Here is a 25,541-nt window from a genome sequence, read left to right on the forward strand (position 1 = left end):
TGTCGATAAGCTGTCGTGACTGGGATGGAAGGTCTTAAACGGTGGTGACCGTTACAAACATATTAACTACTTTCCATTCATGCCAATTCTGGCATTCCTCTCCTACATGTAAAAATCATAATTTTATTGCTATGTAGCAAGGTCCCAGGCCTCCTTTGATCCAATGAGAACCTCCATGGCCAGGAATAGCTGACATCCTTCAAATGCAGCCACTGTGCCATCAAACGCAGCCACTGTACCCATCAATTGCAGCCACTGTGCCCATCAATTGCAGCCACTGTGCCCATCAAACGGAGCAACTCTGCCATCAAACGCAGCCACTGTGCCCATCAATTGCAGCCACTGTGCCCATCAAACGCACCAACTCTGCCATCAAACACAGCCACTGTGCCCATCAAACCCAGCTACTGTGCCCATCAATTGCAGCCACTGTGCCCATCAATTGCAGCTACTGTGCCCATCAATTGCAGCCACTGTGCCATCAAACGCAGCCACTGTGCCATCAAACGCAGCCACTGTGCCCATTAAACGCATCCCCTTTGCCCATCAAACGCTGCCACTGTACCATCAAACGCTGCCACTGTGCCCATCAAACGCAGCCACTATGCCATCAAATGCAGCCACTGTTCCATAAAACGCTGCCACTGTGCCCATCAAATGCTGCCACTGTACCATCAAACGCAGCTACTGTGCTATCAAAACGCAGCCTCTGTGCCATCAAACACAGCCACTGTGCCCATCAAACGCTGCCACTGTGCCCATCTAATGCAGCCACTGTGTCCATCAAATGCAGCCACTGTGCCCATAAAATAATGCCACTGTGCTAATAAAATAGTGGCACTGTGCCGCAAAAAAAGCTGCCACTGTGCCCCATCAAATGCTGCCAATGTGCGCATCAAAAGTTGCCACTGTGACCCCCCACCCGCTCTCTAACTCTGTCTCTGTGGCGGGTCAGGCATGTGGTTGACGGCAGCGAGCTGTGGGACCTTGCAGCGGGTCAGAGAGCGGCTCCTGTGTCCTCCGTGTGTCTCCACCCCTCCTCCTGATAGGCGTCCAATTGTAGCGCCTGTCCTTTCAGCAAATCAGGTGACAGACCTGTGCAACTGATTGGCGGAGAGGCGGTTCAGTGTTAACACACCTGGATGGACTGCAAGCGCAATGCTTTATGCTTGCAGTTCACCTTTTTTGAAGCCTATTAGAGCCTATGGCTCTAATCAGGTGCTTCAAAAATACAGCCCCGCCACTGGAATTCAGGTGCCCGGTTTGAAAAGAGGCCGGACGCCGGAATAGGGGCTGGCAGCGGCGGCCATGGATAGATTCATGCAATACATGAATCTATCTATTATATACAGAGGGGGGGTGGCTGGAGAGAGGGGGCGGAGCCCATGCACCCTTAATGGATGCACCACCACTGATGTCAAGTATCACCTACTGAGGGACAATCAAGAACAAGGTGTTATTGACATTCAGTACTGCCCATCAGAGGAGATGACTGCTGATACACTCACCAAGCCTTTGTTGAAGGAACGTCATAGTTGTTTCCAGAAGAAGCTGAATATAATTTGACAAAGCTCATGCTGTTGAGAAGGGGTGTTGGAAAAGAAGCAACGGCGAGTAGCTTTCTATATTGTGAACTATATATATATATACATTATACCTATCTATACCACTAGGTGGCACTGCAGTATTATATTATGTATTCTCTGTGGTAATGTAATCACAGGATGTACCTTCTGTAGCTAAGTGTATGTACTTGTATTGTCCTGTTTCCTGTAAGACATGATAAAGACATCCTCCATGAAAGTAAAGTATTCTCTGCATACAACAAGCTTCCAAGCACACGATTCAATAACATGCTAATAGAGATAAGGGGGGGGATTAGATACAAGACTCTCCACAGCTGCACGGAGGATCTGGCAGAAGAGTTCTGTCCTCTTCTCTGCTGCCGACTGCTGAGACAAGATGGGGATGGAGATAGGGGGTTGTGCCGCCCCCTTGTGTTTGACACATGTGCCCTATGTGATAGTTTGGGCAGGTGATAAGTCCTCTTTGCTCTGACCTCCAATGTCTCCCATGCCCACCAGCAATGCTGTATCCTGGCCTAGGCCAACAAGGCCCAGGCCTAGGGCAGCACTTTGCAGGGGGGCAGCACGGAAAGAGTCCCCGCCGACTTGCGCTACACTGTTAGTGTAGCGCCAGTCTTATGGGGCGGACTGGGCTGAGAGGCAAATTAGTCTAGCGCCCCCATAAAGTGGCCGTACTCTTTCCGGTATGCGGGCAGCCGGCAAATGTGGGGGGGGGGGGGCGCTGCTTCTAATTTTGACAGTCCTATCATCCTGGACCACAAAACTTCCTCACTGTGCTATATGTTTTCTGCTGCACCATTGGCATGGTTATATCTTCTTTGTCCTCTCCATAAAATTATCAGAAATTTGTGCTTAACCACTTCCCGCCCGGTCTATAGGAAATAGACGTCCGGGAAGTGGTTACCAAATCCTGACAGGACGTTCTCGAACGTCCTGCAGGATAATGCCTAGCGCGCGCCCGCGGGGGCGCGCAGCTCGGTGATCGGGGACGGCGTGTGTCCCTCGGACACAGCGCTTCCCCGATCACGGTAAACAGCCAATTTCATTGGCTGTTTACCACGTGATCAGCTGTGTCAAAGACGCAGCTGATCACATGTCAAAACAAACTCGGCGGCGTGCTCCGTGCGCGCCGCCAGAGGCTTGCAGAGCGGGGATCGGGGAAGGCGCGTGTCCCATGGACACAGCGCTTCCCCGATCAGGGTAAACAGCCAATGAAATTGGCTGTTTACCACGTGACCGGCTGTGTCCAATCACAGACGGTCACAAATGTAAACAGACAGGGCAGTTAGTACCTGATCTCTGATCTCTCCTCACACACCGATTTGTGAGGAGAGAGCAGGGATCAGTAAGTGAGATCAGTGTAGTTTGTTACTGTAGTTTACTGTAGCACAACACAGTAGCACAACACAGCCCCCCCTCCCCCCCACCAATAAAGAGGACCTGACACAGCCCACCTGTCAATCAGCCCTCTGTCAATCAGCCCACCATTCAATCAGCCCACCTGTCAATCAGCCAATCTGTCAATCAGCGGTACCACCGCCATCAGTACCACCACCACCCGTACCGCCATCGGTACCGCCGCCACCCATACTGCCACCACCCGTACCGCTGCCACCCTTACCGCCATCTGTACCGCTGCCACCCTTACCGCCATCTGTACCGCTGCCACCCGTACCGCCATCGGTACCGCCGCCACCTGTACCGCCGCCACCCGTACCACCACCACCCCTACCACCGCCATCGGTACCACCACCCGTACCACAACCATCGGTACCAACACCACTCGTACCACCGCCATCGGTACCACCACACATTCCTGCCACTAATACCTCCATTGATACCGCCACACAGGCTACCAGTACCGCCATCTGTACCACCACCACCCGTACCAACACCACCACCCGTACCACCGACACCGGTACCACCACCCATACCGCCATCGGTACCACCACCCGTGCCACCACCCATACCGCCAACGGTACCACCACCACCACCCAAACCGCCATCGGTACCACCACCACCCGTACCGCCATCGGTACCACCACCACCCGTACCGCCATCGGTACCGGTACCACCACCACCCGTACCAACACCACCACCCGTACCACCGCCATCGGTACCGCCACCACCCGTACCGCCATCGGTACCACCATCGGTACCACCACCACCCGTACCGCCATCGGTACAACCACCATCCGTACCAACACCACCACCTGTACCACCGACATCGGTACCACCACCCATACCGCCAACGGTACCACCACCACCACCACCCAAACCGCCATCGGTACCACCACCACCCGTACCGCCATCGGTACCACCACCACCCGTACCGCCATCGGTACCACCACCACCACCCATACCCGCCACTAATACCTTTATCGGTACCACCACACAGGCCACCAGCAGTACTATTACGCAGGCCCAACAATAAGTACTGCCATACTGCCATAATGTCCAAAAGGCATTACACAACCGAGGAGGCATTTGTCATTATTTCCACCATGTCGGATAACAGCGAGGAGCTCTCATTATCCGATTCTGATTCGGAATACGAGCCAGTGGAGGATACTGGCTCAGAGTCAGAGTCAGAGTATGAGTCCCCGGAGGAAACCGTCCCTCCCAAAAGAATGCGATCGGGACCAAGTTCAGGACCAAGTTCAGGACCAAGTTCAGGACCAAGATCAGGACCAAGTTCAGGACCAAGATCAGGACCAAGATCAGGACCAAGTTCAGGACCAAGTTCAGGACCAAGATCAGGACCAAGATCAGGACCAAGATCAGGACCAAGATCTGCAGATCTGCCCAGCACCAGCAGCGCCATACCCCAGGAAGAGGAGCCCAGTACAAATAATGGAAATACACGCCCAACTCGAAGAATCCTGCCCCAGTCCTACCTTCCCGATGCCCTGGCAAACCCCTTATGGTTGCCTGCCAACTCAGGATCCGCTATCATCCCCCCTTTCACCGCACAGCCAGGTGTGCAGCCCGACACTACAGATTTTTCTCAATTTGATTATTTTTGTTTATTTTTCCCAGAAGATTTTATGCAGAATATAGTGGATCAAACCAATATATATGCATCCCAATTTATTGCCGCCAACCCCAATTCTTCCTACGCCCGCATGTTCCAGTGGCGGCGTCTAACATTGGAAGAATTTAAAATGTTTTTGGGCCTTATGTTCAATATGGGACTTACAAAGAAGAATGAAGGCCATTCATATTGGTCTACACGCCCCATTGAACACATGCCTATATTTTCCTCTGTCATGTCCAGGACAAGATACGACATGATAATGCGTTTTCTCCACTTTAATGACAATTCACAGTGCCCTCCCCGAGATCATCCCCACTACGATAAATTATACAAAATACGCCCCCTAATCAATGCCTTTTCCCAGAGATTTGCAGAAGTTTTCATCCCAGACCAAAACATTTGTGTGGACGAGTCCCTCATCCATTTCACTGGCCGACTGCACTTCAAGCAGTACATCCCAAACAAGAGAGCCAGGTATGGATTAAAATTAAATAAATTATGCGATCGAGCCACTGGATATGTGTTCACATTCAGGATCTACGAAGGCAAAGACTCCCAGCTCCAGCCCCGTGATTGCCCCACATATATTGGAACCAGTGGGAAAATTGTCTGGGAGTTGGCATACCCCCTGTTCGGAAAAGGCTATCATTTATATGTTGATAATTATTATACCAGCCTGCCCCTTTTTCGTCACCTTTACAGCAAGCAAACCCCGGCCTGCGGTACCTTCAAAAAAAACCGGAAGGGATTCCCACAAAATTTGTTGACCAAAAATTTGAAAACTGGAGAATCGTCATTCATGAGGAACGAGGAGGTGTTGGCCATGAAGTGGAGGGACAAGAAAGATGTCCACATCCTCTCTACCATCCACAATGACACCATGGTGGAGATCCAAAGACGACACGGCCCTATTACAAAGCCCGAATGTGTTCACGATTACAATTTGTACATGGGTGGGGTGGATTTAAATGACCAGATGTTACAGCCCTACTTATCAACAAGAAAGTCCTATTTTTGGCACAAAAAAGTTGCGTTTCACTTGTTTCACATGGCCCTTTATAATTCGTTTGTCTGCTACCAAAAAGCCAATCAGCCAACTCAAAACCCACAAATCTCCTACCTCAGATATATCAAGGATATCATTGAAGCTCTCATTTATCAACAAGATCCCGTCCCAGGAAGCATTCGCTCTGATTGTGTGAGTCGTCTTCACGAGCGACACTTTCCCTTTAGCATCCCCCACACAGAATCTGGAAGAAAACGCCAAAAAAAATGCCGTGTATGCAGCAGAGCAGGAATAAGAAGAGACACCACCTGTTACTGTCCTGATTGTCCCTCCCAACCTGGCCTGTGCCTGGGACAGTGCTTCAAAACGTATCATACATCCATCCAATATTAGTTCCCCTTATTATTAACAGACTGCCATTTCCCCATTTGCCTGCTACCATGTAACTACCTTCCATGTTAATTAACTGACCCTGGCCTGTTTACCGACGATGTCCTTGCTTGCCGATTTAAACCACGTTTCTGACCTCCACGTGCACCAACCTCAGCCTGTTTACCGACGATGTCTTTGCTTGCCGATTTAAACCACGTTTCTGACCTCCATGTGTACCAACCTCAGCCTGTTTACCGACGATGCCTCTGCCTGCCGATTTAAACCACGTTTCTGACTTCCACGTGCACCGACCTTGGCCTGTTAATCTACCACGTTTTTGCCTGCCACTTGGACTGATCTTTTGGCCATTTACTTTTAGTACACAGGGGTCTCACATATGTGAGGGGCTTCAGAAAAGCGTTCTGAGTAGAGAAAACCAGTTTTTAGTTTTCTGTGTTCCCAGAACAGGGTCTGGTTGCCCGGAGGCTTCAAAGCGATTTGGGTGGGAGAAGCCTCTACCCCTGTCCCCCTGGCCCTAAGCTTGACGGTCCTTCCTGCTGCCTGGACCAATGCTTTGGCTGTGCTGACCATATTACTGCCTGTAATGACCCATGACATTATGGACCATGTTTCTTCCTGCTGCTTGGACTAATACTTTGGCTGTGTTGATCATATATCTGCCTGCTGCCTCTACTGACTTTGCACAGTATTTCTGCTGGGACACCTCTGCCTGCTACCTGGACCTGTGCTTTTGGCGGTGCTTTGGCTGTGCTTTGGCTGTGCTCTGGCTGTGCTGACAGTTTCTCTGCCTGTACGAACTATGGACAGTATTCCTGCCTGCTGCCTGAATGATTGCTTTTGTTGTCGCTGACCTCATCCCTGTCTGCTGCCTGGACTGATGCTCTCCTCTGTGGACCACTGCACTTCTAAAACCACAGGTAATCTTTTGTTATTTGGTATGTACCTGCTATGTGTTAGATATATGAAGGGCCTTCAAAAATGTGATCGGTAGTCAGAAAATGATATGTGCAATTAATGCTGCTAGAATGCCTGGAAGTGCTACTTAGATGTTGGGCCTCTGTATGTGGTCAGGCTGTGTAAAAGTCCCACACATTTGGTATCGCCATACTCAGGAGGAGTAGCGGAATGCATTTTGGGGTGTCATGTTTGCTATGTATATGCTATGTGTTAGAAATATCTTATAAATGGACAACTTTGTGTAAAAAAAAAGCATTTTCATTTTTTTTCCACATTTCCCAAAAAATTCTGGAAAAAAATGAACCGTTTAAAAGACTCATAATGCTTCATAGATTATACGTTGGGGTGTTAGCTTTCCAAAATGGGGTCATTTTGTGGGTAATTCCATTGTCCTGGTGTTCCAGGGCCTTCAAAAGTGTAATAGGTTGTCAACTAGTTAGATGTGCAATTTATGCTCCTAAAACCCCTGATGGCGCTCCCTGCATGTTGGGCATCGGTATGTGGCCAGGCAGTGAAAAAGTCTCACACATGGGGTATCGTTTTACTCAGGAGGAGTAGCAGAATGTATTTTGGGGTGTCATTTGTGGTATGCACATGCTATGTGTTGGAAATATCTTATCAATGGACAACTTTGTGTAAAAAAAATGTGTTTTCATTTTTTTTCCACATATTCCAAAAACTTCTGGAAAAAAATGAACCGTTCAAAAGACTCATTATGCCTCATAGATTATACGTTAGGGTGTTAGCTTTCCAAAATGGGGTCATTTTGTGGGTAATTCCATTGTCCTGGTGTTCCAGGGCCTTCTAAATTGTAATAGGTTGTCAACTAGTTAGATGTGCAATTTATGCTCCTAAAACCCCTGATGGCGCTCCCTGCATGTTGGGCATCGGTATGTGGCCAGGCAGTGAAAAAGTCTCACACATGGGGTATCGTTTTACTCAGGAGGAGTAGCAGAATGTATTTTGGGGTGTCATTTGTGGTATGCACATGCTATGTGTTGGAAATATCTTATCAATGGACAACTTTGTGTAAAAAAAATGTGTTTTCATTTTTTTTCCACATATTCCAAAAACTTCTGGAAAAAAATTAACCGTTCAAAAGACTCATTATGCCTCATAGATTATACGTTAGGGTGTTAGCTTTCCAAAATGGGGTCATTTTGTGGGTAATTCCATTGTCCTGGTGTTCCAGGGCCTTCTAAATTGTAATAGGTTGTCAACTAGTTAGATGTGCAATTTATGCTCCTAAAACCCCTGATGGCGCTCCCTGCATGTTGGGCATCGGTATGTGGCCAGGCAGTGAAAAAGTCTCACACATGGGGTATCGTTTTACTCAGGAGGAGCAGCAGAATGTATTTTGGGGTGTCATTTGTGGTATGCACATGCCATGTGAGAGAAATAAGCTATTACAATGAAACTTTTGTGAAATTTTTTAAATAAAAAATAAAAATCTTAATTTTGCAAAGTGTTTTGGGAAAAAATTACAACTTCAAATAACTCACCATGCCTCTTACTAAATACCTTGGGATGTCTACTTTCCAAAAAGGGGTTATTTGGGGGGCATTTGTACTTTCCTGGCTTGTTAGGGTCTCAAGAAATGAGATAGGCCTTCAATACATCAGGTGTGATCATATGTGATAATTTATTATGATTTGCACTATAGCTTGTAGACTCTAAAACTTTCACACAGACCAAATAATTTCCAAAAAATTTGGGTTATTTTTATCAAAGACATGTAGCAGTATAAATTGTGGCCAAAATTTATGAAGAAAAATTAATATTTTGCAAAATTTTATCACAGAAACTAAGAAAAAAACATTTTTTTTCAAAAATTTCGGTCTTTTTTCATTAATAGCGCAAAAAATAAAAAACCCAGAGGTGATCAAATACCACCAAAAGGAAGCTCTATTTGTGGGAAAAAAAGGACAAAAAAATCATTTGGGTACAGTGTTGCATGACTGAGTAATTGTCATTCAAAGTGTGAGAGCCCTGAAAGCTGAAAATTGGTCTGGTAAGGAGAGTGTTTAAGTGCCCAGTATGGAAGTGGTTAAAGCGGTAGTTCACCCTCCTTCACCCCATTATTCCATTACTTTCGGCATCGTAGCGCGAGCTACGGTATGCCGGTCTTAAATTTTTAATCCCCGTACTCACTGTGCTATTGTTAATTGAAGAATCCGACTCCCGCGGGGAATGGGCGTGCCTATGGAGAGGGAGGATGATTGACGGCCGGCTCTGGCACGTCACGCTCCCCGAAGACAGCCGGAGTAGGTCTCGGCTATTCACAGCGCCTGCGCACAGGCTATGCGCAGGCGCCGTGAATAGCCAAGCCTATTTCGGCTATTTCCGGAGAAGCGTGACGTGCCAGGGCCGGCCGTCAATCACCTTCTCTCACCATAGGAACGCCCATTCCCCGGATTCTTCAATCAACGATAGCACGGTGAGTACGGGCATAAAAAATGTAAGACCGGCATACCGTAGCTCGCGCTACGATGCCGAATTTAATTGTCTAATAAAAAAAAACTTTTTTTTTTTTTTTAACAGGGCGAACCCCCGCTTTAAAGTAGAACTATAGGCAACATTTTTTATTTTATTTTTTTCATTTTGGATAGAGTAAGTCTTTTTTACCATCCCTGTCCCATTGCAGAGATTTCACTTCCCTTCACTTCCTGCCCCATAGCCAAACAGGAAGTGAGAGGAAATCTATGCAAATTAAGGGAATCCATTGCCAGGCCCTCAGAACTAGTGTCCCCACTCGAAAATTTCAGGGCGGGTCTTAAATAGAAAGGGATGTGGCCTTGGCAGGAAGGGGTGGGTCATATTTAAATTAGGGAGTGCACGTGTTTAGTCAGGCCAAGGGCAGCACAAAACCAAAATACACTAATGCCCACCAGTGCAGTTATTCAGGCACAGATTGTGCTCATCCTCAGCTACATTGATCAAGGAACAAAAGTTGTGACCCTGGAAGCAACATAATACAAGTCACTTCCGGGATCATTAGTCACAGAAGAGATGGGGGAACTGATGTTCCAAGAGTTCCTCCTCCTTTCCCTGTTGAAGAAGCTTCCAGGGGTCACGGGCTCCCTGGAAGGACGGGAGAGCCTGGAAACTACCACAGGTGCCACCATACTTTAGCTTGTTAAAGCCATTACCAAGCTCACATGTTTCTGCAGCTGTGAGTTTGATTTAACTACGTGTCTACTATACTGTTTATAAACGTACCTTGGTAGATAAGAGGTAAAAGAGAAGACATAGGTAAACTACAAGACATAGGTAAACTACAAAGCCACTACAATAAGATGTAGTGGCTTTGAACAGACGGAGCTCTAAAAGTGGCCATACAAACTACGATAAATGATCGATTTCTTTACTGATTGGTCTCACCCAATAGGAATAATTGATCTATTAGCCAGATTCAGAGAGACTTAGGCTGGCGTATCAGTAGATACGCCAACCTAAGTCAGAATTTGCGTCGGCGCTAATTTAAGCGTATTCTGGAAAACCAGATACGCTTAAATTAGGCTCAGATATGAGCGGCGTAAGTGTCTTACACCCTCGTATCCTAAAGTGTAATTTTTAGGCTGACCGCTAGGTGGCGCTTCCATTGCGGTCGGCGTAGAATATGTAAATCACGTACGCCCGGCCGACGCAGTACAGATACGCCGTTTACGTAACGCATTATCAGGCCTAAAGTTATTCAATCAAATAGCTGGAATAGTAATGTTAAGTATGGCCGCCGTTCCCGCGTCGAAATTTGAAAATTTTACGTTGTTTGCGTAAGTCACCCGTGAATAGGGTTTTACGTCATTTACGTCCACGTCTAAAAATCAATAGGACCGTGCGGCGTACTTAGCCGCAATGCACACTGTGATATGTACACGGACTGCGCATGCGCCATTCCAAAAAAACGTCAATCACATCAGGTCAACCCAAATTAGCATAAAACATGCCCCCTCAGCCTATTTTGAATTAGGCGCGCTTACGCCCGCCGCATTTACGCTATGCCGCCGTAACTTAGCAGGCAAGTACTTTGTGAATCATGTACTTGCCTCGCTAACTTACGGCGGCGTGGTGTAAATGCCATACGCTACGCTGCCGCAAGTATGCGCTCGCCATCCTGAATCTAGCTATATAACTGACACCACCATTAAATTCATATGACTTACATGGGGACGTGGCTTTCAATCGATAGTTGAAAGATATGATTGTAAATGATCGAACACATCTCTGTTTTCAACATGTAATCTTGTATTCTGGTCGTTTAAAACACAATCATATTCAACAACAGATCATCTCAGTGTTGCCAACTGATGCAACATGATCAACACTTTTCAGACCTGGCTGATCAAATCTGATCAAAATCACTCTTAAAAATGCATGTTCTGTTTCAAATGGCACTTTTTGCATTAACATACCTCCTTAGACCCGGTCTGTACAGACAGTATGGTCGCTTGCTGACTTGGCACCATCCACATACAGCTTAACTCTTCAATACGACACAGAAGTTGAATCCAACAAAATTTTGCTTCAGCTACTTGCAGTACAGAGGAAGTTTTCCAATTTTTGAAGTGTAAAAAGCCCCATCTCTGCAAAGTACTAACACTGACTGAAGGAACATAGAAGAAATGGGAAGGGTCTAGCTAGGACTGAACTAACTAACACTAAACATGAGGGGAAGACAGGAAAATACCAATTCTATTAGTAAACAAGTTGTAGTAGCCGAAAACCACCACTAGATGTCAGCATATTACAGAAAAATAAAACATGCACTTCAATACAACAGAAATAAATAAATAAAAGTGGGGCAGAACAATCCATAAAAAAACATACAATAAAGGCTTCAAAACCATCTACATACAATACATCCAAGTGTAAAGGGACCAGGAATCTAATGGTGTGAGATGTTGCACATCTGCAGGGCCGCCATCAGGGGGGTACAGGCATTACACCTGTAAGGGGCCCGGAGGTCCCCAGGGGCCCGGATAGCAGCCCCCTTAAAAAAAAAAAATGTTTTAATTTATTTTTTATAAAAAAATATATATATATTTTTTAATATATTTCTATTTTATTTTTTATTAAAAGGGACAATTTTATTTTTTATTTTTTAGAGGTCCGGAGGTCCCCAGGGGCCCCGGATGGCAACCCCCCTTTTTTTTATTTTATTTTTTATAAAAAAATATATATATTTTTTTAATATATTTTTATTTTATTTTTTATTAAAGGGCCAATTTTTTTATTTTTTTTAGGGGTCCGGAGGTCCCCAGGGGCCTGGAGATTTCCAGGGCCCCGGATGACAACCCCCCTTTTCTATAAAAACAATCTTTTTTTTTATATATATATATATATTTTTTTATATATATATATATATATATATATATATTTTTTATAAATGTTTATTTTTTTTTATTAAAGGGCCCCAGATTGCAACCCTCCTTTTAAAAAAATATATATATATATTTTTTATATTTCTTTTTATTAAAGGGCCCAGAGGTCCCCAGGGCCCCAGATGGCTAACCCCCTTTTTTTATATATATTTTTCTTTATTTCATCTTTTTTTTTGTAAAGGTCCCCCCCCGCTTCTCAATTTCAGGCGGCAGCACCCCCCCCCCCCCCAGGTTCTCTGCTCCAGGAGGGCCCATGCCTGAAGCTGTGTAAGGGGCCCCATAATTCCTGATGGCGTCCCTGCACATCTGTACTACACTGTAGCAAAAGGTGGATCTGACTTAGATCTAAAGTGGGCATGCTTCCATAGGCATTGAACCCAACATATTCCTTATATGAGCCTGCTGCACCATGTACTTGTATGAGAAAATCTTTTGTTCTCTTTGTATTGTTTCCTTTGTGTGAACTCCCTGGTATTCCTGTTAGTCCCTCTCCTTTCCTATTAAAAAACGTACCACACTAAGCATGGAAGCACAGCATGGTTAGTTCTTTACTACATACATGGGAATTGGCCCTCACTGAATTTGTTATCTTGGCAAGCCTCACATGGGGCCAGATCCTCAAAAGGGATACGCCGGTGTAACTGCTGTTACTCCGTCGTATTCCTGTTTCTAACTATGGAACTGATCCACAGAATCAGTTTTCCATAGTTAGGCAGAATATCCGGCATGTGTAAGAGACTTACACTGCCGGATCTTAGAATGCAGTACCGCATCCGCCGCTGGGGGCATTTCGTGTCGAAATGCCGCCTCGGGTATGCAAATTAGCACTTACGGAGATCCACAAAGCTTTTACGCTTCGTTTTTTTCTCCGTAAGTTTTAGTTTGCAAACGCAAAATTAGGGCTGCTTTTACAAAGTGTAAACTGTTTACACCTTGTAAAAACAGACCCTTCTGTCCAGCGACGCGATTTTTTTTTTGTTTTTAATTTTTTTTTTTTCGCGCCGTATCTTTTTTTTTTTCGACGCAACTTTATTGACCCGTCGCAATCCACAAAGCTCTGCGTAACGTAATTTTGCGCTATGCACGTCGGGAAAATGACGTCACGAGCATGCGCAGTACGGCCGGCGCGGGAGCGCGCCTAATTTAAATGGGAATCGCCCCCATGAAAATAGGAACGCCTTGTGCCGGCGGAATTTAAGTTACACAGCCCAAAATTTCTAGGTAAGTGCTTTGTGGATCGGGCACTTAGGTAGAAATTTTAAGGCAGTGTAACTTAAATGGGAATTTTTACGTTACGCCGGTTCTTTGTGGATTACCCCCATGATGCCTCTACGCAGGGGTGTAACCTCCCAATGTGTGATTCTTTGCTCTGGGGTGTGGCGTGGACACAGGGTTTTTGGTTGTGACAAAATGTGGACAATTAAAAGGGGTATGAATATTTTTTTAAGGCGCTGTATGTGTTAAATAGGTGGCATGAGGTCCAGGTGTACTGGTAGCCCATTCATTCTAACTTCAACGCAATGTATAACATGTGCTACTTATTGCCCACGCATTAACATACCGCAAAGAAGTACAATGACCCTCAATCATTTTCTACTCTATCCAAACTAAAAAAATACATTTTGCTTTAATTGGGCCATATTCTCATAGAAGTTACGATGGAGTATCTCAGGATACTCCATCGTATCTCCCTTTTTTGGCCCGTGTATCTATGCGACTGATTCTTAGGCCCCATACATACGAGAGGATTTATCCGCGGATACGGTCCAGCGGACCGTTTCCACGGATAAATCCTCTCGAGGATTTGCGCGGATTTCCATGCGATGGAGTGTACTCACCATCGAATCGAAATCCGCACCGAAATCCTCTGGCGATGACGCGTCGCGCCGTCGCCGCGATTATGACGCGGCGACGTGCGCGACGCTGTCATATAAGGAATTCCACGCATGCGTCGAATCATTACGACGCATGCGGGGGATCCCTTCGGACGGATGGATCCGGTGAGTCTGTACAGACCAGCGGATCCATCCGTTGGGATGGATTCCAGCGGATAGATTTGTTTAGCATGTCATCAAATATTTATCCGCTGGAAATCCATCCCAGGGGATAAATATCCGCGGAAAAAGATCCGCTGGAGTGTACACACCATAGGATCTATCCGCTGAAACCCATTCGCTGGGATTTTTCAGTGGATGGATTCTATCGTGTGTATGGGGCCTAAGAATCATTTTCGCATAGATACACTTAAGATCCGCCATCTGTAAGTCACTTACACTGGCGGATCTTAAATGTAATGACGCCGGCCGCCGCTAGATGGCATTTACGTGAAGGACTCATTTGCGTATGCAAATGATCCTTCTACGGCGATTCCCGAACGAGTTTGCGTCGCGTAACCGTCGCTAACGTCGTTTGCGTAAGCGGAAATTTAGTCCTGCTATATGAGGAGTAAATTTCCGCAAGTCCCACGTAGGCCATGTTACGGACGGCGTCGGGTCCGAGTTCGTGTTTTTTCGTCGGGTACGTCGTTTCCGTAAGTCGTTCTTGAATACGACTTTACGTCAATGACGCACACGTCGGCGTCATTGACGTTTTCCGCCGAGAACTGGAGCATGCGCACTGGGCTTTTTGAAGCCCGGCGCATGAGCAGTTCATTAGAATCGGGGGCGCGCTTAATTTGAATACAAGCCGCCCCCTTGGAGATCCGCCAGGCTACGCCGGGGCATTTACACTCCGCCGTCCCAAATTACGGAGCAAGTGTTTGGGGAATACAACACTTGCTCCTGTAAGTTGGGACAGCGGAGTGTAAGTGCCTTAAGCGCAGCCCGCGGATTTTTAGAGAGAATATGGGCCATAGACTTTATTAACCACTTGCCCACCAGGTAAATTCTGGCACTTCTCTCCTTCATGTGAAAATCACAATTTTTTTGCTAGAAAATTAATCAGAACCCCCAAACATTATATATTTTTTTTTAGCAGACATTCTAGGGAATAAAATGGCAGTCATTGCAATACTTTTTGTCACACCGTATTTGCGCAGCGGTCTTACAAGCGCACTTTTTTTGGATAAAAATCACTTTTTTGAATTAAAAAATAAGACAACAATACATTTTGCCCAATTTTTTTATATATTGTGAAAGATAATGTTACGCCGAGTAAAATGATACCCAACATGTCACGCTTAAAAATTGCGCCCGCTCGTGGCATGGCGTCAAACTTTTACCCTTAAAAATCTCGATAGGCGACGTTTAAAAAATTCTACAGGTTGCATTTTTTGAGTTGCAGAGTAGGTCTAGGGCTAGAATTATTGCTCTCACTCTAACGATCGCAGCGATACCTCACTTGTGTGGTTTGAATACCGTTTTCATATGCGGGCGCTACTCGCGTATGCGTTTGCTTCTGCGCGCGAGCTCGTCGGGACGGGGCGCTTTAAAAACATTTTTTTTGGTTTTCTTATTTATTTTTATTTAGTTTTATAATTTTTTTACACTGAAAAAAAAAAAAAAAAAATTGATCACTTTTATTCCTATTACAAGGAATGTAAACATCCCTTGTAATAGAAAAAAGCATGACAGGTCCTCTTAAATATGAGATCTGGGGTCAAAAAGACCTCAGATCTCATAATTAGACTTAAATGCAAAAAAAAAAATAATAAAAAAAAAATGTCATTTTTTCAAATGACAAAAAAAAAAATGTTTCTTTAAGAGGCTGGGCGGGACTGACGTTTTGACGTCACTTCCGCCCAGCAGAGCTATGAGGACGGGTGAAGGAGATTTCTCCTTCAGTCCCGTCCCCGCTCAGCTGCCGGACACATCCGATCCCCTCCGCCGCTACCGACGGCTCCGGTAAGCGGCGGAGGGCGCGGGAGAGCGGCGGGAGGGGGGGGGGCCCTCTCCCGCCACCGATAACGGCGATCTTGCGGCGAATCCGCCGCGGAGACCGCCGTTATCGTGTACACCACCGCCCCCTGAAAAGATGAATATCTCGGTTGTGGCAGCAGCTGCTGCCGTTATCGAGATATTCAACTTTAAAAATGAGGACGTCTTTTTGACATGGGGCGGTGGTCAAGAGGTTAATAATAATTAAAAAAAAATGTATTTGTCTATTTTGAAAAAAAAAAGTCAATGGAGACTTTCATGAAGAGAAATGTCATCCTACTAGGTAAAGCCGGACTGCAATATTCTCTGTAAGTGGAAGTCCTCGGTGGGTTCATTGGTATAGATTTCCTTCTGGTGGTCATAGAGGAGTTCTACCTCCACTCCCGTAATTACCACCTATAATCTTAGCGATAATACAACTTGAAAGCATTGAGAAATTACTGTACATGTAAGCAATCAATTGAGAAAGGCCGGAGCGCCGCTCGGAACCTGGAATTAATAGCCGCGTACAGACGGCTCCCGCCTCCCCAGAGCCGTCATCTTATCACAGGAAACCTAGTTAACTGCAGCTCAGTAACAAAAAGGACTGTCTGATCCATCAGGGCTTTCCACTCCCAGCAAACCTCCCCGGAGTCAGCTGGAGATAGACAGATATTAATACTGATTTCTTTAACGTATCGCTCTACCAACATGGCTGACCGGAGCTTAATTCCTGCATTGAACAATTTAAAGGGACAGGAAATCTACCATGGGACGTTCTGCTAAAGAAAAAGATTCTAGGTCAGGCTTTCTCAACCTTTTTAACTTGGAGAAACACTTTCCAGGCTTGGGGGACCTCTACTAATAATTACTTTATATACAGCTCATAGTTCATTAGAGTGATGGTCACTGGGAAGAATGCTCCTTATATACTGTCAGGGCTGTGGATAAGGGGGTACCACCGGTCCTCCTGTATGAAGCCTGGGCCAGCAGGGGAGGTCCAGGCAGCAGTGTGAATCCCCTATATGGCTCTCTGCAGCAGCTGAAAGCTGGCTTCTTCACCTCTCCCACCCGTTGGCTTTCAGCTGCTGCAGAGAGAGCCATACAGGGGATCGGTTCCAGTAATTGCTCCCCTGCCACACCGTTCACCTGCCCTGTGCACCATATGTTTCCATGCCCAGGCCCTTCCAGTGTGCCCGCGCCCCCCCCAGTGCAGCGGGCTTTCCTCCTCTCCTTCCTGTCGACAGCTGCAAGCACATAATCCCTCATGATTGACATTGGGAGAAGGGTCCGGTAAATATGTCATATTTACCAGCCCCTTCCTTTCCTTAATAAACACAATGGCCCAGATTCTCAAAGGGCTTACGACGGCGCAGCGCCATGTACGCCATCGTAAGTCCTAATCTGGGCCGTCGTATCTATGCGACTGATTCTTAGAATCAGTTACGCATAGATATCCATTCGATCCGACAGGCGTAAGGCTCTTACACCGTCGGATCGTAACTGCAATATTTTTTTTTCCCCGCTAGGTGGCGCTTCCGTCGATTTTCGCGTTGAGTATGCAAATTAGCTAGATACGCAAATTCCCGAACGTACGCGCGGCCGACGCAGTAAAGTTACGACGTTTACGTTAGGCTTTTCCCAGCGTATACTTGCCCCTGCTATATGAGGCGCAGCCAATGTTAAGTATGGCCGTCGTTCCCCCGTAAAAAAAATTTAAAATTACGTTGTTTGCGTAAGTCGTCCGTGAATGCTGCTGGACGTAATTTACGTCCACGTCAAAACCAATGACGTCCTTGCGACGTCATTTAGAGCAATGCACGCCGGGAAGTTTTAGGGATGGCGCATGCGCAGTTCGTTCGGCGCGGGGACGCGCTTCATTTAAATGAAACACGCCCCCTACCCGCCGAATTTGAATTCCGCCGGGTGATTTACTCTACGCCGCCGCAACTTTACAGGCAAGTGCTTTGTGAATAAAGCACTTGCCTGAAAAACTTGCGGCGGCGTAACGTAAATCAGATACGTTACGCCCGCCCATTTTTGCGCCATTCTACCAGAATCTGCCCCAATGAGTGATCGGTACCAATCACTCACTATGTTTATTCATAACTGAAGCATTGGCTGTATAGGGCCCCGTGTCAGGTTTTCTGCATTAGGCCCCATGGTTTCTATTGCCCCGTACACACGATCGGATTTACATAGTTAGTCAGGTTGAAAAAAGTCCATCCAGTTCAACCATAAAAATAAAATAATAATAATATCATACAATCACATATACCCAATTCTATACCCACAGTTGATCCAGAGAAAGGCAAAAAAAAAACAGCAAAGCATGATTCAATTTTCTACAGCAGGGGAAAAAAAATTCCTGATCCCCCGAGAGGCAATCGGATTTTCCCTAGATTTTCCGCCAGCAAAAGTCCGATGTGAGCTTTTGAATTGAAATTCCGACCGTGTGTATGCTCCATCGGACTTTTGCTGTCGGAATTTCCGCCAACAAAAGATTGATCGTCTGATTGAATCCGACGCATGCTCGGAAACAATTTGATGCGTGCTCAGAAGCAATGAACTTAATTTTCTCGGCTCATCGTAGTGTTGTACGTCACCGCGTTCTTGACGGTTCAGAGAACTTTTGCATGATCGTGTGTATGCAAGCCAAGCTTGAGCGGAATTCCGTCGTAAAAAAACATCCAAGGTTTTTCCAACAGAAAATCCGATCGTGTGTACGGGGCATAACCGCAGCCCTGTATACTGTATGTGGTTACTTATCTGAGAAACAGGAACTTTCCATTGCTCAAGGAACCCCTGGCAAGCTGTCACGTACCTGGTAGAAGAGCCTGACACGATGAGAAAGGCCTCTCTTACACCTCTGACTATTTGGGGACCCTGATAGAGAAGACAGGAGACGCCGGAGTAAAGATAGACACGAGTGCCTGTTGGTCTTGCTGTCTTGCAGGGCTGGACGGACTATCTGGATCAAGCACGGGAAGAGAGTCAGTAGACCACAACAAAGCTGGAGTCCCAATGTCAGTAAGGAGGAGACAGGAGTAGGCTGGCACTGGTGACAGCAGACAGGTTTGGGCTGATAGTAAACAGGCAGTAAGCAGTAGGGATGAGCTGAACACCCCCCCCCCCCCCCCCCCCGTTTGGTTCGCACCAGAACCTTCGAACGGACCGACCGTTCGCGCGAACATTTAGAACCCCATTGACGTCTATGGGACTTGAACGTTTGAATTCAAAAGTGCTCATTTTAAAGCCTAATATGCAAGTTATTGTCGAAAAACGTCTTTTAGAACCCGGGTCTTGCCCCAGGGAACATATATCAATGGAAATGCCTCAGCGGAGCGGACCCGGACCTGTCAAAACTGTCGTTTTTTCTGGAGCAGTGATTTTTTTTTTTAAATCAGTAAAGTTTTTATTTCGAAAAAAAAAGAAAAACAGTAGCAGTACAAAATAACAGACATGTACATCGCATATAAATGACCTAAAGAAAGCAGTGCCACACCCGGGGCAAAGCTATTCAAGCATAAAGCCAAGGAGCAATACATTAACACAGTAGTAGTTCTGATGCGATCTTTCCGTACATCTGGTGCTCCAACTGTAGGCACTTTAAACATATTATACAAAAAAAAGCAAAACAAAAAAAGAGAAAAAATAAATAAAAATATAATAAAAGGAGGGGGGCAAAAAAGGAACAAAGAACAGGGGAAAAAACAAAAACAATAGGGGGGAAAACCAGCCAGCCTGATGCCATAGGTACAACATTCATTAGGTCACATAGCCCAATTATCTCTCACCCAGTAGTTTATAGAGATGACCCCATCGCACCATTCTACTTAACCAAGGTTTTAACCTATTAACAGCCTATCAAGTACCAGTTGTGGAGGGGCTACCTCCGGAGACCCCAGCCATCCCTGCCATATGTTGGCAAACTTCTGTGGTGCCTTTCTATGCAGGTATGTGTTCTTCTCCCTTATAAGCTGGAGCAGTGATTTTAATGATGCTTAAATTAAAAAATTAAAAATTCCTTTAAATATTGTACCTGCTGGGTGTCTATAGTATGCCTGTGAAGTGGCACGTGTTTAGAACTGTCCCTGCACAAAATGAGAATACTATAAGAAAAAAGTAATTTAAAACTGCTTGCGGCTTTAATGTAATGTCTGGTCCCTGCAATATGGATGAAAATCATTGAGAAAGATAGCACAGACACAGACAGTACACACACCACGTAGCTTTAGGTGCACACTGCAGAGGACACGGGCAGTACACACCAAGTAGCTTTAGGTGCACACTGCAGAGAACAAAGGCAGTACACACACTACGTAGCTTTAGGTGCAAACTGCAGAGGACACGGGCAATACACCACGTGAGAATACTGCAGCTAGCACAATCACCTGCCTGCCAGTAAATTAGGAAGAGCTGATCTAGCTAAACTATACAGTGTATAAATATATATACAACACCTGGGATGCATATATATCCTCTACACACTGTAACTTTAACTGACTAGCCTGCCTGCCTGCTCTATCTACCTACTAAAAATTACTCTCTCTCTCTCTCTATCTCTCTCTCTATCTCTCTCTCTCTCTCTGTCTTCTCTCTTTTAACCACCGCAACACACTACACAAGGCTGACCTGCAGGCGGCCTTTTATAGTGTGGGGCGTGTACTAAACCCCCTGAGCCATAATTGGCCAAAGCCACCATGGCTGTGGCCAATTATGGCTCTCCGTTTATTGCAAGCTGTGATTGGCCAAGCATGCGGGTCAAAGTGCATGCTTGGCCAATCATCAGTCAGCAATGCACTGCGATGCCGCAGTGAAGTATGGGCTGTGAAACGTAACTCGAATTTGGCGCGAACGGCCCAAAACGTTCGTAATTCGATGAACGATCAAACATACGATGTTCAAGTCGAACATGAGTTTGAGTCGAACACGAAGCTCATCTCTAGTAAGCAGGTGCTAGAGGAATATAGGCAGAGTCTTGCAGCAAGCAGACCAGCAGCAATATTGAGTTGGCCCACCCTTTGCAGTTATAACAGCTTCAACTCTTCTGGGAAGGCTGTCCACAAGGTTTAGGAGTGTCTATGGGAATGTTTGACCATTCTTCCAAAAGCGCATTTCTGAGGTCAGGCACTGATGTTGAATGAGAAGGCCTGGCTCACAGTCTCTGCTCTAAGTCTCCCAAAGGTGTTCTATCAGGTTGAGGTCAGGACTCTGTGCAGGCCAGTCAAGTTCCTCCACCCCAAACTTGCCCATCCATGTCTTTATGGACCTTGCTTTGTGCACTGGTGCGCAGTCATGTTGGAACAATAAGGGGCCCTCCCCAAACTGTTCCCACAAAGTTGGGAGCATGAAATTGTCCAAAATGTCTTGGTATGCTGACGCCTTAAGAGTTCCTTTGGAAAGCGCTTTGGCAGTGCCGCAACCCGGGCACTTTTAACCCTTTCTTCAGCCGCTAGCGGGGGTTAAAAGCGCTGCTATAAGAGCGGTAAGGCCGGCACCGCCCCAGTGTGAAAATACCCTTAAAGTTGCACTTCTGTTTGTCAAAAAACAATATATTTGTTTGTGTATGAAACTTGATTTTGTTTATAAAGACATTATATATCACAACGGCTAAGGCCTCTTTCGCACTGACGGACCGATTAGACCGATCGGGCCCTACTGTCAGTTTTTCAGGCAGACCCCATTGGACTGGCAGATCAGATGATACTCAGATGGAAACATACATGCAGTCCGTTTCCATCCATCCACACCATAGAGAACAGCGGGCTGTGTCCCTGTCTGCTCTGCATCAGCGGAGCGGACACGGACCTGTCATCCACCTGCTCAGTGGGAATCGGCAGAGGGATAAGCTGATCCACTGCCAGAGTCCGCCCCATGCGAAAGGGTTCTAAATTTGTGTCTACAGTGCATGTTCAAACCTCAATACCAGAGGCTCTAATAGGCTTCAAAATAGGGGGGCTCCAGACGCAGAGCATTGAATTTTCGCTGTTGTAACACTGATCCTCCTTCCAACCAATCGGGAAGCGGATCTGAAACCCGTCACCCGATTGGCTGAAAGGACAGGCATATAGCGACACATAAGAGGAGGGGAGGAGACGCACAGTGGACGCGAGGAGGAAGAGGAGGAAGAGAAGACACAGGAGCTCCTGGTTGCCCACTGCTGCCTGTTCCCAGATGCCCACGGCTACCTGATGCCTGCCACCTAGATGGGGTAGGTGCCATAGGACTGACTGGCTATACTAATGCTATTGTATGGACTACATTTTACAAAAGGTGCTCTTAGCCTTCACATAAAATACTTTGCATCTTTCTTTGTACTTCTTGGCAATTTCAACCCCAGAGTTCCCCTTTAAACACACGGCGCCATTGGCGGCCTGCTGTACATCAGTAATCCCCACAGCTTCTAAACGGAATTAATTACGTCTATTTATTTATTTATCAATAGCTGATGATTTCAAGCCGCTGTCTGGGCAGGATTTAGCTGACTTTTATAGACTCCTCTGCTGAACACACTGTACTTTTTCATTCTGAATCACAGTTTTGATGGCGCAGTTTTGAGTTTCATCAGACAGGGCCCCGGCACTGCTGACAAACAGGTATTTTTGAAGCCGGGTCTTCTAAGTGTGATAGATCTTCCAGCACAGATAGATCTTGCGTTCTGCCCAGACGTTGATGGGTAGCTGGGAACTGTCAGCTATTTCTTGAGAAGAGAAAATGTTTCAGAACAAGATGTCATTTTTAGAATCCGACGGCGTGTCAGAGGGATGGGGCAACTGTACCAGAGAAAAAAAGGAGCTATATTTAAAATATGGTCAAAGGTCATATGTACACAATATATCCTTCACTTGCTCTCTCATGTGCCTCTCCTTCCAGGATCTCATCACTCCTCCTGGATGCTTCCGAGCCCCAGCCCAGCCCAGGGTCACCCCTCCAGACTGGGGAGCTCCCCGTAGGCCCAGACAGCCTCCCCACTCTCTCACTCCAGCCCTTTTTCCCTGACAACTCCCCCCTAGCTCGGAGGCCTGCCCCCTGCCAATCCAAGTTGGGGATTGGTCAAGGTTTATTAAGATACCCGAGGCAGCCCTACCTCTCTGTCCCTCCTCTCCTTCTAGCATAGGGTGACCAGACAACCCCGGTTTGCGGGGACAGTCCCTGGATTGAGGACACTGTCCCCGGACAAAGTCTGTCCCCGGTTTTGTCCCCGGATTGGATTTGAACAGGGGCTGGAGAAATTTCAAAGGCAGAATAAACAAAAAATCTGAATTACACACCGCAACCCCCCCCCCCCGCGCTCCTACTAGCTTAGGGGGTGTATTTTTTTTTCCATTATCTGTGCCCCTTTCTGATGATCATGTGCTGCTCGGAGCGGAGGAAATATTTCTTCAGTTTCAGGTGCATGCCCATTCAGCTCCGCTCACATGTTCTTCTGCCTTGGCTCAAGTCCCGGCCAGCCACCTGTCTGCTTATCTCCTTGCCTTCACAGTAGTAGCCGAGGCCGGAGAGTGAGACTTGACAGGCTGTGAGGCGGGCGGCGGTGGCAACGGGCAGAGAGTCGCTGATTGCCGCCATTACTAGTAAAAAAAAAATGTCCCTGGATTTCATTTTAAAAATCTGGTCACCTTATTCTAGCACTTTCTAGCTAGGCCTGCCTAAATGTACCTACTCTGCCAACAAAAATCCTCACTATAGCACCTACCTAACTAGAGGGTGCCACAAAAGGTAAGTTTTTTTTTAAAATGCAAGGGTTTTGCACACAGGCACCCCGATCCTCCTCTTCTGGAGTCCCCCAGTGGTGCTCCTGGCTCCTCTTCTTCTCGAGTGCCCCCATGGAGACCCGCATTCCCTGGGGGTACTTGTCTCCCGAGTCCTGCTGCTGCGTCCATTGACACAGACAGCAGGACTCAACCCCGCCCCCCGTTTTCCATATTACTGCCTTTGATTGACAGCAGCGGGAGCCAATGCTCCTGCTGCTATCAATCCAGCCAATGAGGACCCAAGACAGCTCGCTGGAGCTGCTCTGCTCATTCCCGTTGCTGGAACGTTCGGGTTCAGGTAAGTAAAAGGGGGGCTTTGGGGGGCTGCTGCACTACAAAAGTTTTTTTGCATAGAATGCATTATTGTGAAAAACCTTGAGGGTTTATAACCCCTTTAAGGCATTTTCCCTAAGTATAGCAGTGCCATCTAATGCAAATAATGTGGTATATTTCCCAATTGAGTTTTTTTAGAGGAAAAATATTGAATTTTTCCACTAGATGGCGTTGACAATCCTAGGAAGTAAGCACACTGGGCCATATTCTCAAATAATTTACGCCGGCGTATCAGCAGATACGCCGACGTAAGTCCGATCCTATGTTTAAGTGTATTCTCAAACTGAGATACACTTAAACATGCCTAAGATACGACGGCCTGCGCCGTTGTATCTTAGGCTGCAAATTTACGCTGACCGCTAGGTGGCGGTCAGCGTAGAATATGCAAATGACTAGTCACGCCGATTCTCTAACGTACGCTTGCCCGCCGTAGTGTTTTAACGTCATTTCCGTAAGCGATACGCGGCGTAAAGATAAACATGCCCCCTAGGTGGCGTACTCAATGTTAAGTATGGCCGTCGATCCCGCGTCGAAATTTGAAAATGTAACGTCGTTTGCGTAAGTCGTCCGTGAATGGCGCTGGACGCCATTTACGTTACAGTCAAAACAAATGACGTCCGTGAGACGTCATTTAGCGCAATGCACGTCGGGTAATTTACCCAACGGATCATGCGCATTACGATCGGTGCGGGAGCGCGCCTAATTTAAATCATCCACGCCCCCTACCAGGATCATTTGAATTAGGAGGGCTTGCGCGGGTGGACTTTACGCGACGCCGCCGCAAGTTTACAGGTAAGTGGTTTGGGAATCAGGCACTTGCCACTTAAACTTGCGGCGGCGTAACGTAAAGGACATACATTCCGCCGCCTCAGATCTTTAAGAATATGCCCCACTAAGGCAAATTTCAGTGAAGATCCAGACCCCCTGTGCGACTGATTGACATATTTGTATACCTGACTTTTTAAAAATAGACCCCCAGGTTGCTTGATTGGTTGTACTGTGCTTGCCCAAAAATAATGTAATTTTCCAGAATGTAGTGGATGGGAGAGTCAAACAGGAAGTCTGAATAATTATTTGATTCCAGCCAAACTCTGGGAGAGGGTGCCCAGTAGATGGATGGAGAGTACATAAATAGTCTGGGGCCTGAGGCAGCCTTGTCTTGTCCAGTAGAAGTACCCAGCCTGGGGGGCTGCTGCCCTTCTAGGCAGCCCTACCCCTTTATCCACCTCTTCTGAAG

At 46.5% G+C, this 25,541-nt stretch overlaps 1 protein-coding gene across 1 annotated transcript; it reads right to left on the minus strand.

The window, feature by feature from the left end:
- Nucleotides 1–3,106: 3,106 nt before the first annotated feature.
- On the minus strand, nt 3,107–3,526 carry LOC120910382 (acanthoscurrin-1-like). Its single transcript, XM_040322142.1, has one exon. The coding sequence runs from the start codon at nt 3,524–3,526 to the stop codon at nt 3,107–3,109; it is 420 nt and encodes a 139-aa protein (XP_040178076.1).
- Between the last annotated feature and the right edge of the window lie 22,015 nt (nt 3,527–25,541).

This window comes from Rana temporaria, chromosome 8 (genome assembly GCF_905171775.1).
Source record: "Rana temporaria chromosome 8, aRanTem1.1, whole genome shotgun sequence".
Taxonomy (NCBI): domain Eukaryota; kingdom Metazoa; phylum Chordata; class Amphibia; order Anura; family Ranidae; genus Rana; species Rana temporaria.